The 11,540-nt window shown below is 43.3% G+C and overlaps 2 protein-coding genes and 1 long non-coding RNA gene across 10 annotated transcripts; 2 read left to right on the top strand and 1 right to left on the bottom strand.

Moving 5' to 3' along the window:
• Positions 1 to 16: 16 nt before the first annotated feature.
• On the bottom strand, positions 17 to 4,235 carry LOC128895214 (twisted gastrulation protein homolog 1-A-like). Of its 2 annotated transcripts, none has more exons than XM_054157632.1 (4): positions 3,664 to 4,235; positions 947 to 1,175; positions 621 to 827; positions 17 to 539 (listed from the first exon to the last, which is right to left on the bottom strand). In XM_054157632.1, exons 2-4 carry the CDS (start codon positions 1,167 to 1,169, stop codon positions 232 to 234), a joined length of 738 nt encoding a protein of 245 aa, XP_054013607.1. In that variant the 5' UTR covers positions 1,170 to 1,175; positions 3,664 to 4,235; the 3' UTR covers positions 17 to 231. The 2 variants fall into 2 exon arrangements, with proteins under 2 accessions (XP_054013607.1, XP_054013608.1); XM_054157633.1 differs by lacking the exon at positions 3,664 to 4,235 and adding an exon at positions 1,781 to 1,918.
• Positions 2,106 to 3,657, top strand: LOC128895227 (uncharacterized). Its single transcript, XR_008461731.1, has 3 exons — positions 2,106 to 2,167; positions 3,013 to 3,309; positions 3,407 to 3,657. It is a non-coding gene; the product is annotated as an uncharacterized LOC128895227 (long non-coding RNA).
• A 57-nt stretch (positions 4,236 to 4,292) lies between the features above and the next one.
• Positions 4,293 to 11,321, top strand: LOC128895195 (nucleobindin-2). 7 transcript variants are annotated; one of them, XM_054157581.1, is made up of 11 exons: positions 4,293 to 4,517; positions 8,361 to 8,493; positions 8,568 to 8,675; positions 8,751 to 8,972; positions 9,061 to 9,157; positions 9,234 to 9,310; positions 9,382 to 9,484; positions 9,581 to 9,761; positions 9,821 to 9,977; positions 10,394 to 10,435; positions 10,616 to 11,321. In XM_054157581.1, the coding sequence occupies exons 1-11, from the start codon at positions 4,444 to 4,446 to the stop codon at positions 11,066 to 11,068; spliced, it is 1,647 nt and encodes a 548-aa protein (XP_054013556.1). In that variant the 5' UTR covers positions 4,293 to 4,443; the 3' UTR covers positions 11,069 to 11,321. The 7 variants fall into 7 exon arrangements, with proteins under 7 accessions (XP_054013556.1, XP_054013558.1, XP_054013561.1 ...); XM_054157586.1 differs by lacking the exon at positions 4,293 to 4,517 and adding an exon at positions 7,215 to 7,608; XM_054157584.1 differs by lacking the exon at positions 4,293 to 4,517 and adding an exon at positions 7,216 to 7,625.
• Positions 11,322 to 11,540: the final 219 nt, after the last annotated feature.

The following is an 11,540-nucleotide window of genomic DNA, read 5'->3' as shown; positions in this document are numbered from 1 at the left end:
ATTAAAAACGATTCGATACGATACGTGTACAGCTTTATTCGTATGGCACTGAAAAATAATAAAATATTCGACGCTACAGGATTACTTACATACACATTTAACACGAGTCCGATCATTGTTTCGTTTGCTTTTGCTCGATTTTGCTTAGTTCCGAAAGGACTAATTGTCACCGGGAATATGCACGCACCGTCGACACAACCACAGTATTTCGAAGGGGAATCAGGCGCGTCGTTAGTCGATCTCGTCGTCTACCAGATCGTCTTCGTCCTGACCATAATCGTCGTACTGGTCCTTCAAATCGTCTTCTTCTTTGTCCAGCGGGCAGTGTACGCATCTGGACTCGTTGATCCCATAATTGATACAGGTGTCCCCTATGCATTCACAGCAACCGTCGTGAAACCATCTATAACTGGTGGCGCCCATGCTTTGGCAAGACGCACGACACTTGTTCCAGGAGTTGCATTGAGCCATAAACGCGACCGTACAGTTCACCGTCATCACGTTCGGCTTCAACGGGTGCACCTCTTCGTCGGCAGTCTCTGAAAGCAGGGACGGACTCTGGTGAGATAGGAGATGGCGCGGAACACATGATGGATTACGAAAATTCCAGAGATACGCACGCATATGATACTTCATCTCTTTCTCGTGCTTCGGCGTGAACAGAGACATGTCGAAGTCCACCGGAAACGTGAACGTGAGCCACCTCTCGTGCGGATCCGGCTCAGCGGTTAACGCTTGAAACAGACCTGGCATAGGCTCGCTAAAGTCCTCCACGTGTGACTTTTTACTCAATGGATTATCCGTGATGTTTGGTTTTGGACATAGGTCTGCGGGCAACGGAACGAACGATTAAGAATGGTAATTAGATAGTGTTTTCATATTAATTACGTAGAATAACGAAGAAGAATAGTTCGATGAAAAGCATCGTTGAGAAGTGTTGTCTTACCTACGCACGAGCAACACTCGTCGTAGAGATAGCTGAGGCATGAGAAGCATTCCTTGCAGCAAGTGCAGGTAACGAGATCGCACTTGCAACTTTGCGTAAGCATGCATTTGCTCACGACGCTGGCGCAGATCGCCTCGTTGCAAGCCTCGCTGTAGTTCTTTGTCGCCGCCAGAAGCAAGATTCCGATGATGCCCACGACCAGCGTCCTGCTCCAGCTCGTCATCGTGTTCTAAAGAAACAACCGTCAATGGACATTAACGTCACACCGGTCCAGTCCTCGACAGATGTTCGAAGCTACGCTTCGAAGATGATAAATTACGACCAGGGATATCGAGTCCACGTGTTCCGAGAGAAAGTTATCGGTGGCAATTAAAAACCGCGATAAAATTGGCGCCGCTTCTTTCCAACAACGTGACGTCGCGAAGAAGCAACGAGACGCGTGTCTACGGAAGACCCGTGAATCGCGTGCGTTGATTACGACCATGAGCCTCGATTAAGGGTATTAAGAATATTCATGAACATGAGTCAGGAGATGTCATTAAGAGAAATGACTACCAAAAGAACGAATTTTTAATCTCGCAAATACTGGAATGCGAAAGAGGTTTATAAAAGACCGACGAAGGAAACGATCTCGAAGACGCAAAGTCCGATAATTCGATGGAAAATGATCGCGCGCGTAATAACTACAGCTTTCAAACGTGCCAATTAAACGACTATTTATACCGCGCATAATCACATCCTACGACATTTCAAGTGAATTATTATTGGAAAGGAATTCCATTTCAACGACCAGTTACGCGTGCTGTTCCGACAAAATGATTATTTGTACGTTACCTCGCGAAGAAGTATTAGCCTGGCGATGCTTCGCTTCGGAATACGATTTTGCGATCCATAAGAAAAGCTTCGACGATACTTGGTTGGCGCCTGTCCTATTCGAACGAACTTCAACCGACTAACAGGATTTAAGGACGAGTCTCGATTTTCACACAAACTCCCCCACTTTAACGTCCGAAAGGTGCAGTCATAAATGAATACCGAGCGGATGGATCGGTTTTACGATGACTTCTTCCAGGTAATCGTGTCCCTTTGACGCCAGCGTAACCCTGTGCCACCCTCGACAAGCGCCACTTCATTAAATCCCCAGTAGTGGTCGAGGATTTCAGGCACTCGCAACAGGTGAACGCAGAGGAAAAGAGACAGAGGACACCTTTCGAGAACTTCGTAAGAATCCCACCTTCTTTACTCGATAGAAATCAAATTAAATTTCATCTCCTCTTCCATTCGCCAACGATAACTTTGCAAGTGTTTATTTAAAAAAACGTTTCCTATCCACGCGTCGCGGAATACAATTTGCGAACCGTACGCACGGCAATTGACGCGCAAATGCTTTGCATTCTTGGAAGTCGGAGAAGTTCACTGAATGCGATTGAACTTTCGAGCGTTGAATAGTAGATGATTTTCATTCGCGAAGACATTTCTTATCGCGCGTATTTCGCTCAATCTTCTTCAACGGAGCAAAACCATCGAATATTTTATAGTAGTTTGCTGCTAGAAATCTTCTGCCAATGGAAAATATGGTGACGAATAGTCACCGATAGCACGATCGATAGTTCCGAATTACGATCCCGAAAAAGAAAGCCATCGTCGCAGCGACGTTTCTACATGACCGAAAACACGTCGTTGCGATTCCGTAGAAACGACTGCAATTTTTATTCCACGAAGTGTGGCTAATTGAAATGCTGCGGATGTCCTATGCAACGAAGGAATCACTACGGAGGCGCCGCGCGCATCGAAGACGAGACATCGAACGTACGGTTTTAGAAAAATTCCAGCTGTATTGAAATGTAAACGCTCGTCACCCAGGGACAGACGTGCTGCTTACAGCCTCGCCTTGTTCTGGCCCGAGGCGATGGAATAACTTCAATAACAAACGGCAATCGGCTTCGTGGAAGGCACCGTGGCGTCTACCTACGTTCGCGATGCGGTCCGGGGCTTTCGAATCTTCCCGTTACGCCTCTCTTCCAACTTCCTCTTTCGCATTTATTGTTTATGTTTTTATTTCGCAGGAAAACTGTTTTGTCAACAAAGGATCGTTCCAAGTTTGCAGATACTGCGAATTCACGTCTGCCGTAAACATGATTGGATGGTTTATCGCAAAGCGTCGCATTAGACTGGTCTCGCCAGTATCCTCGTTCTTGGAAACTATAGAAAAGACTGACTCGATCGATCGTGAAATGGCCGACTGTAAATGCGTGCTCGCGGCCAAGAGGTTTCTCAAGAATCTGATATCGCGTGAAGACGGATCAACACGTACGAGACCCCCAGGGAACACGTGGACGGATTTTCATTGAAAAATCGGCAAGGTACGGATACTTGAAATTACGATGACATCTATATCTATCGTTGTTATGTAATTTGTTGTGCGATTTTGAAAAACGTTTCCACTCGTCTCGTCTTTAGATCTCTGCCTCGAAGCGGCATTCCGTCTTGAGCCCCGTGGAGACGTATATACCACTGCGTGGTCCAGTGTGCATCGCAAGATCTCGGTCGATCGGGGCAACGGTTCGAAGCGTAGTTACCGCGATCGATGGTGCAAAACGCGCTTCGCGATGGACAACGTATCTCGGAGACAAGGTCAGAGGTGTGCCTCCGAAGAAGTATTTTCTGATTCCTGATCGAGAGAAGAAGACCGATTGTGAGATTCGTTCGATGTTTACCTGGCAGTCCTGCGACGTATTCCAGCGAGCTGTGCGATGGGCAGAGCGGGTAAACCTATGCGCGGAGAACTATTTTAAGAGCGCGCAACCGGTTCACGTTGCGACTGCCACGAGACATATTTCCTCCGCGAGGTATATCCTTATCGTAGTCTCTCTTTACCGCAAAGGGAATTCTTTCTTTCTCTTCCTAGAAGGACCTCCGAAGGGGCTTCCTATTCCTGGAAGATCCTTCGAGTACGCGGTTCGAGATAGGCACGCACGCGAGTCTCATCCGTTCCGTCCACTATATCCTTTGATTCCTCGCGATTCACTCGGTCGATCGGCGCTAGTCGACGCTTTCTCTCAGCACCAATCGTTACCACACCGAAACTGGCGAAACTGGCGAAACTGCGATCCCGAAGGCGAATGGAAGACGCGAGCGTCGCAAGAGTCGAGGAACCTAACCGCGGCACGGCACACTGGTCGCGAAGGCGAGGCGAGTCGAGCCGAGCAGAACGGACGGAACGGAGAAAAGGTATCCTCTGGAAATCAACGCGTAGAGATCTCTGTGACGGGTGCGACGAATCGAAGAGCGGCTCTCATTGGACTGAATTAAGGAAGGACGTGGACCGAGAGAAACGTAGAAGCGGAAAGGGAAAGAGGTGAAGGAGGAGGAAAAAGGAGGTGTTGGCGATGGTAGCCAAGCGAGTCGGTTGGCGGTGGTGCTGCTGCAGCCGCTGGCGTAGTTGTTAACCGTAAGTCGTTGCCGAACAACGCTGGTGGTGGTGGTTGCTGATAGCGATGGTGGTGGAAAAGGAGAAGAGTGTCCGCTCGCATTCTGCCGGAGACTCCGAGCGACCAACCGCGCGAGACAGGTTTTCAATTTTTTCCTGACTTTTTGTTTTACCTGTTCCGCTGCCTCTCTACCTTTCCGTTCCTCTCTCTTTCTCCCTTTCACCGGTCTCCTGCCTCCTTCTCCGCCCCCATCTCTCTATTCGGTTTCTTCTTCGTTCTCACGAGGAAGGTCTACCAGACATTCCCCCTCCACGATTTTGCATATTCGCAGAGCTGCTTTAATTGCCCTTAATCAAATTTATTTCAAAGATTAGCACTTTTACCCCCTAAGCTCGAGCTATTGCCGCAACAAAAATACGGAATCGCCTTATTTTCGACCACTCTACGAAACTGTAAAGTTTCACTGAAATCGGGATGGACCTTTTAAGATGTTTCCGTTCGGTTTATCTCATGGCCGATCATCCCTTACGGTGAGTGCCAAAACAACGTTGTTTGCCATCGTCGATGGTATCTGTGAACTTGACACAGGTGTCTCGACTAGGAAGCGTCTTCGCGTGGAGGAAACCAGTGAAAACTATTCGAACGGAAGCTCGATAGGGCTTGACCCATGACAAAGATCCATCGCAGATACGCTAAACGCTCGTTCGCGGCTAAGTGCACGCGATGGCGAGTAACCAAAATTGTAGTTTGTCTAACAAGACGCGTAATATTTTGTTCAGCTGATTAATAATAATAGTAATAAGAAGAAGAAGAAGAAGAAGAAGAAAAAGAAGAAAAAGAAGAGTTACGAAGTATATAAAAGTAAGGTGCAGCGCGACGCGGGGCAACGAAACAGACAGACACGATTAGTGTCAGGGTGAACGAACGAACAAGCCTAGGCGAAGCTTTCGAATCTGGAATCGGGCCGCGTGTCGAGCACGATCGAAAGGAGAGTGATCATCTATCGGGCGATTCAAGGAAGGACTCGGACCGGTACGCGCGCCGCCTTCTTCAAGAACGCTCGCTAGCTACGAGACACGAGTCCATCGTGCAACCTCTCATTTCCCTCCTACTGCAATCAACGGCATTTAAGCCCGGAGTTTCGAGCGTTTAAGTATTTAGCTGCTTCCGCCATATCTCGCCGTATACCGAGAACTTTTTTCGTCCAGTCGGACACGACGCGTCGACTCCCTGGAACCCGCTTTTCGCGGCGCTGGGACACTTTCGCGAATCAGCGTCTCGTGTCCAATGCGATCTTGACGTTCCCAGAACGGTTGCATCGTTTCCTTCGAATGGAATCGAAATTCGTTCCTTCGAAGCTTCGTTTCTGATACCGTTCACGGTGTCTTCGACTCGTTCTTTGGTGTGTTTACGCGTAACTTCGCAGCCCTTCGGGGGACGTTTCACGGGGCGAGAAAGAGACAAAGTCGAAAAGACAAAATTGGTGAGACGGGAGGGCCAGGGATACGTCAGGTATACGAAGGTCGTTAGCTCGAAGAAAAATTAGCCGTTTGTCGGAGCGTTCGGTCCAAAGATGGGTCAATCAGATACGAAAACACTTGTCGGGCCGAGCATTGTCCGTAGGCAACAGGTCTACGAAGGATCGCGGACACAGGTATACTTTCATCCTAATGACCGTTCGAGGAATTCAAAGGTTCACGAATCTTCGAACGTGTTCGCCGGGGTGGCCGCGATCCTTGACGAGCTCTCCCTCGCCATTCTTCCCCTGAGGGCGCGCGCCATTCTTCGATTACGCGATACGCCATTTCCGGAGCACTTTGTTCTTTTACTTTATTTTAAAGAGACGTCTTCGTTCGAAGTTGGTAAACACAATTAAAAGTGTATACGTGATCTACGATTTGCAGCGACTGCAATTTACTCGAACAGAAGCAATTTCGACTGCGGCCATTATTACGGTGAACGCAATAAAACGATAAACTATTCGAAACCTTTGTCTTATTCTTCGCGCCACGTTCGAACTGACAGGATAATTTTGTTGCCCGGTACGGGTTTCGATCGGTCACGGGCGTGGTCGTAATATCCGTTGTATATCGTACTCTATTTCTAGTTATGCATTCGATCCTTTCACCTCCTCTTTAGATTTCTACCGTCAAGGTAAAACTGTACAAAAACCAGTTCGACGATAATTTTGACACGATGTTGCGATATATATGAAATGTTTCCTTAACGTCGTTGGTAAATGTGAAATGCTACGCGAATCCTTTACAGAAGAAGAAATTGCTTTCGAGCATTCTTCGGGTTTTATTTTATTTTTATCGTGTCATCGCGATACTATCACTCGCGATTGTTGCATGCCGTAACAGTAATTTAAATATCAAGTAACATAAGCTTAACTTGTTCGAAAGATCTGAATGACGCCTAAAATTGCGCAGGTTGGACATCATAAATACCTATGTATAACAAGATGAAATCAATTTCCATTAAACTCGTCAATTAGCGAGCAGCAGCATCGTTTAAAGGTCAAAGGTGATTTTAAATGGAACGCAACGAATACCCATCGACCGATCTGAAACGTATACAATTACAAGTATAAAGTTCTAGATAATTAAACTCCGTTGAAAGGAGACGTCCACGCGACAAACGACGCAACAATCGAAAGAAAACCAATGATTGTCAAGAAATTAATCCAAAAAAATTTACTTGTTTCCCTACGTATTTTGTTCATATCCTAATTATAGATTAGGATAACGAAGCACTCTATTTACATACTCCTATCGCCATCTAGCGCAGAAGCTGTACAACTCGTGCAACGCAATGCACTCGATCGTATACGTATGGACAAAATGTCGACGGTAGGAGGGATCGTATCCACAGAGATCTCTATGATCGTGCATCGTGAATATATCAGCATTAATCGATACTGACCGGTACTGATCAGTACCAGTCCCGTGTTTCCGTTGATCTTGTTTGTGTCTTGTTTTCTTTGAGATCTTGACGTCAGCCGATATCAATTACCAACGTCAGCGATCGTTCAAAGCAGGTCGCAGTCGGGTGGGGAACTCCCATGGATCTTTTTCCGTATCGGTGAAAATACCACTACCGAGGCTCGCGTCATTATCTATTTGGGAAACAAAGATTGCGTCCCCGTGTTACACGCGAGTCTTCTTTCGTTCCTGCATCGATAAACCATCGTTGAATATTCTGGACGAGTTCGCCGTTCATCCAATCTTGGTACACACATACATATAGTACGTATCGTTAATCTTATCTCGCGACTGATCAATCACGTACGATTATATGCGATTACGGTTACTTACTCGTGCACGAAGATCAGCCGCGTACTTTCATTGGTTAGATTTCAAGCGAAAACAACGAGCCTTCTGTTCTTGTCGCGACGAGTGAAAATTGTTGCATTTCTACTACTTTCACTGAAACCGATCAAAGTAACGGTAAACTTTAATATTAAAAAGAATTCTTTGTATATATATTTTTTTGTACGTGACCTCGATCAGTCTGTTTGAATTCGAGTTCGTGGATGTGTCTCGCTTTTCATTTCTTTGAGTTTCGGGAGAAAGTTTTCGTCGTTTTTCGTACTCGTGCAACGATTTTACGATGCAATAGAAAATTGCATGGATCACCATTCGTCGGATACTTTGGATTTCTTGATTGTTGGACAGTTGTTAGAATCTCTTTAAGTTTTGGATGGAATGCTTGAAACGTTTAATCGCATCAGCACATTTTCGATGTAAATGCTTCATTGTAATAATTCTCGTGATGAAACATCTGTTGCGTGTTCGTTAGACCTGTCGTCAGTTGTTCTAGTCGATTCTAGTGTAAACGTGGTAAATTGAAAAACCATCGTCAAAGTGATATTTTTGGAAAATTGCTTTCGAAAAGTCCATTCATTTGATCTATCGAGTATGCTGTTTTTGTTTCAAGGTTATAATCGTTTCTAAATTTAGTTGCATTGCGTTTTTTTGCAGAAATATGAAGTATTTCCTGTTATTTGTCTCGATAATCATAACAGTGCAGTTATCCGTTGCACCTCCTGTTAATCAGAAAACTAAGGATGGAGAACACGATGGAAACAATGAAGTTGAAGAAGTCGAAGAAATGGTAGGTTTTGTACTATTTATGTTTTGTGTTTTTACTGTAACAAAACTTGTACATATAGTATTGTCTTTCTACAGGCAGACATTATGGAGTATCGTAGGTACCTGATGGAAGTAGTTCAAGTGCTCGAAAGCGATCCAGACTTTCGTGCCAAGCTGGAAAAAGTAGATGACGCAGATATACGTGTGAGTTAGATTTACGATATTCTTTTGAAACCAACAATAAAAAGTGTAGACTGTGAACTGCTTTTTCTTTGTTAGACTGGAAAAATAGCTGATCAGCTACAATTTTTGAATCACAATGTTAGATCAAAGTTGGATGAGATAAAGAGGAAAGAACTAGAGAGATTGAGACATCTCGCGACAAAAGAAAACGATATAAAATACGGTCTCGATACGGAACATCTTAAGATACCCGAACATTTAGACTATGTTAATACACGATCGTTTGAAGTACAAGATTTGAGGAAATTAATTGCCAAGGTATTACGAAGTTACTATCGATCTAAATTGCGATTAATAAACAGAGACGATGTATTAGTTTTTTTTAATAATTAGTCTTTTCTTCCAGACTACAAAGGATTTGGCAGAAGCTGACCGAAAGCGACGGGAGGAATTTAAGCAACACGAAATGGAAAAAAAATTTGAGGAGCAGGAAAAATTAAAACGTACGACTATAGATTGACTGTATAGTTTCTATTTTGTACTAATATTGTTTCTAACGATGCGTCTTATTTATCATAGATATGAACGAAATCGAGAAAAAAAAGTACGAGGAAGAATTAGAAGCATTGAGAGAAAAGCAAAAAAAACACGACCCCGTAAGTTGTATAATATATATGTTGTCTACATTTTTTCTATCTGTTATGGTTATAATGTTTTTCGTCTATAGATACATCATCCGGGTAGTAAACAACAATTGGAAGAGGTATGGGAGAAACAGGATCACATGGATAGCGAAGATTTTAATCCCAGAACATTCTTTTTCTTACATGGTAATACAATATTATGAAAAATGTCGATCGATAAAAATTACTACTCGATTTATTTCAAATGCAACTTTATTTAACGTGTAACAATAAATATCATAGATATCGATGGTAACCAAATGTGGGATCAAGACGAGGTCAAAACACTATTTTTGAAGGAATTGGATAAACTTTATGCTCAGGGGGCATCGGAGGAAGTTTTATTTAAGCGCGCGGAAGAACTGGAAAGAATGAGAGAGCATGTATTTAACGAAGCTGACCTAAATAAGGATGGACTTATTAGGTGTGTATATACGATTTTCATTTATTTTAAACAACGTTGACGTTACGTTATTATTACAGCTACGAGGAATTTTTGGAACAAACCAAGAGGCCCGATTTTCAACAAGACCAAGGTTGGCAGCCGTTAGACGAACAACAAATTTACACCCAAGAAGAATTCGATGCTTACGAAAGATACAAGCAGGAGGAAATGCAAAGACGTATCGCTCAAGGAATGGTAAGTACAAAAATATAAATAATTATAACAACGATTGATTTTGATTATTAGAAATGTTTTATTGCATCGATTGTGTTATCTTTGATGCTTTAATATACACGTTTAGTTAGTAGCATGTGTAAAGTAACAATAAAAACAGTAACTATTTGAAATATCTTACGACGCAATTGGTATTCGAGGAAACAAAGTGCGACATTTTCGAGTAGCATTTGTGACGGAAGATTTGAAACTTGAGATATAATAGTATATCGTCTAGTACTTCAATTTTGTTCCTAGATGAGAATACCGTAGTTTGTGGTGTCCTTAGTCATTAGTATCGACTCATTCGTTTTGTTTCTTGTTTTTACGCCGTGTTGTTTGTAATGTGTTCGTAATTGATAATAATTAGCTTATGCACTTTTTGTTGCTGTTATTAGCTACAACCACACCCAGGTAATATACCTGCTGAACACGACGCGGTAAGTAATTGCAATGTTTCAAATTATAATATGTATAAAGAAAAAAGAAGAAAGTAAACTTAACACGGTAGAAGAGGGTATTAAGAAGTTTTCGTTTGTACTATCGGTGTGCTCGTTGCAGTTGAAAACTATATTTAATCGAAAACGAATTGCGATATAAATTTGTCCGACAATTTACAGTTCCCGCCACAATACGCGTCTCCGCATCCTCAGGACTTCGCAAACCCAAGAGGACCCAATCAGGATCTTCCGCATCAGCAACAATTCCATGATCAAAATCATCCGCAATATCTTCAACATCCTCAAGTTGTTTCTCAGCAACAATACCCTAATCACGTACCAGTGCAATCAGTGCAAGGACACATCGCCCAACCACAAGGACAAGTTCCGGTTCAGCAACACGGACAGATTCCAGTTCAGCAACAAGGACAAGTTCCGGTTCAACAACATGGCCAAATTTCAGTTCAGCAACAAGGACAAATTCCAGTTCAACAAGATCAAGTACCGCAAAGTGTCCAAAATAATGCGGTACCACAACCAAATAATCCAAGCCACTCAAACTCGCAACACGCGAACGTTCCGGTGCAACAAAACGTTAATATGAATAACATACAAACCGGCGGAAAAGTGTGATCTCAAAGTCTTTTTACTGGGAAAAGGAACCGTGATCGAAGGATATTGGAAAAGATACGAGAACCTATATAAAATTGTTAAGATACTCAAACTACTTCGCTTCGAAGCTTCTCCATGTCTGCCCATTTTTGCCAACCCACAGATTCTAGCGTCTTCGTACGATGGTATACAAAGTTTCCACTTTGAGTTTATCAGAGAAAGTCAAATTAATTTATTTATCATGAAATGTAAATAAAAACTGTTTTCAAGAAAAGTAACCGCGACGAAGATTTCACCTATTCCTCTACCCGTTCCATATTTTCTAGTAGAAATTCGTATTCGTCGCGGGTTGTAATTGAAATTCTTCTCGGGAACGATAGGTGAAATATTGCGTGCAATAAAACACAGGATACTCAAAGGAGGGGGTTTATCGAACGATTCAGTGAAAGAGATCGTGTTTAATTTCTCATATTTATTATTGCATACTGTTTAT

Source organism: Hylaeus anthracinus, unplaced genomic scaffold (genome assembly GCF_026225885.1).
Source record: "Hylaeus anthracinus isolate JK02 unplaced genomic scaffold, UHH_iyHylAnth1.0_haploid 4, whole genome shotgun sequence".
NCBI classification, from domain to species: Eukaryota; Metazoa; Arthropoda; class Insecta; order Hymenoptera; family Colletidae; genus Hylaeus; species Hylaeus anthracinus.
Note: the sequence above shows the minus strand (reverse complement) of the source record. Positions and strands in the feature narration are given on the sequence as shown.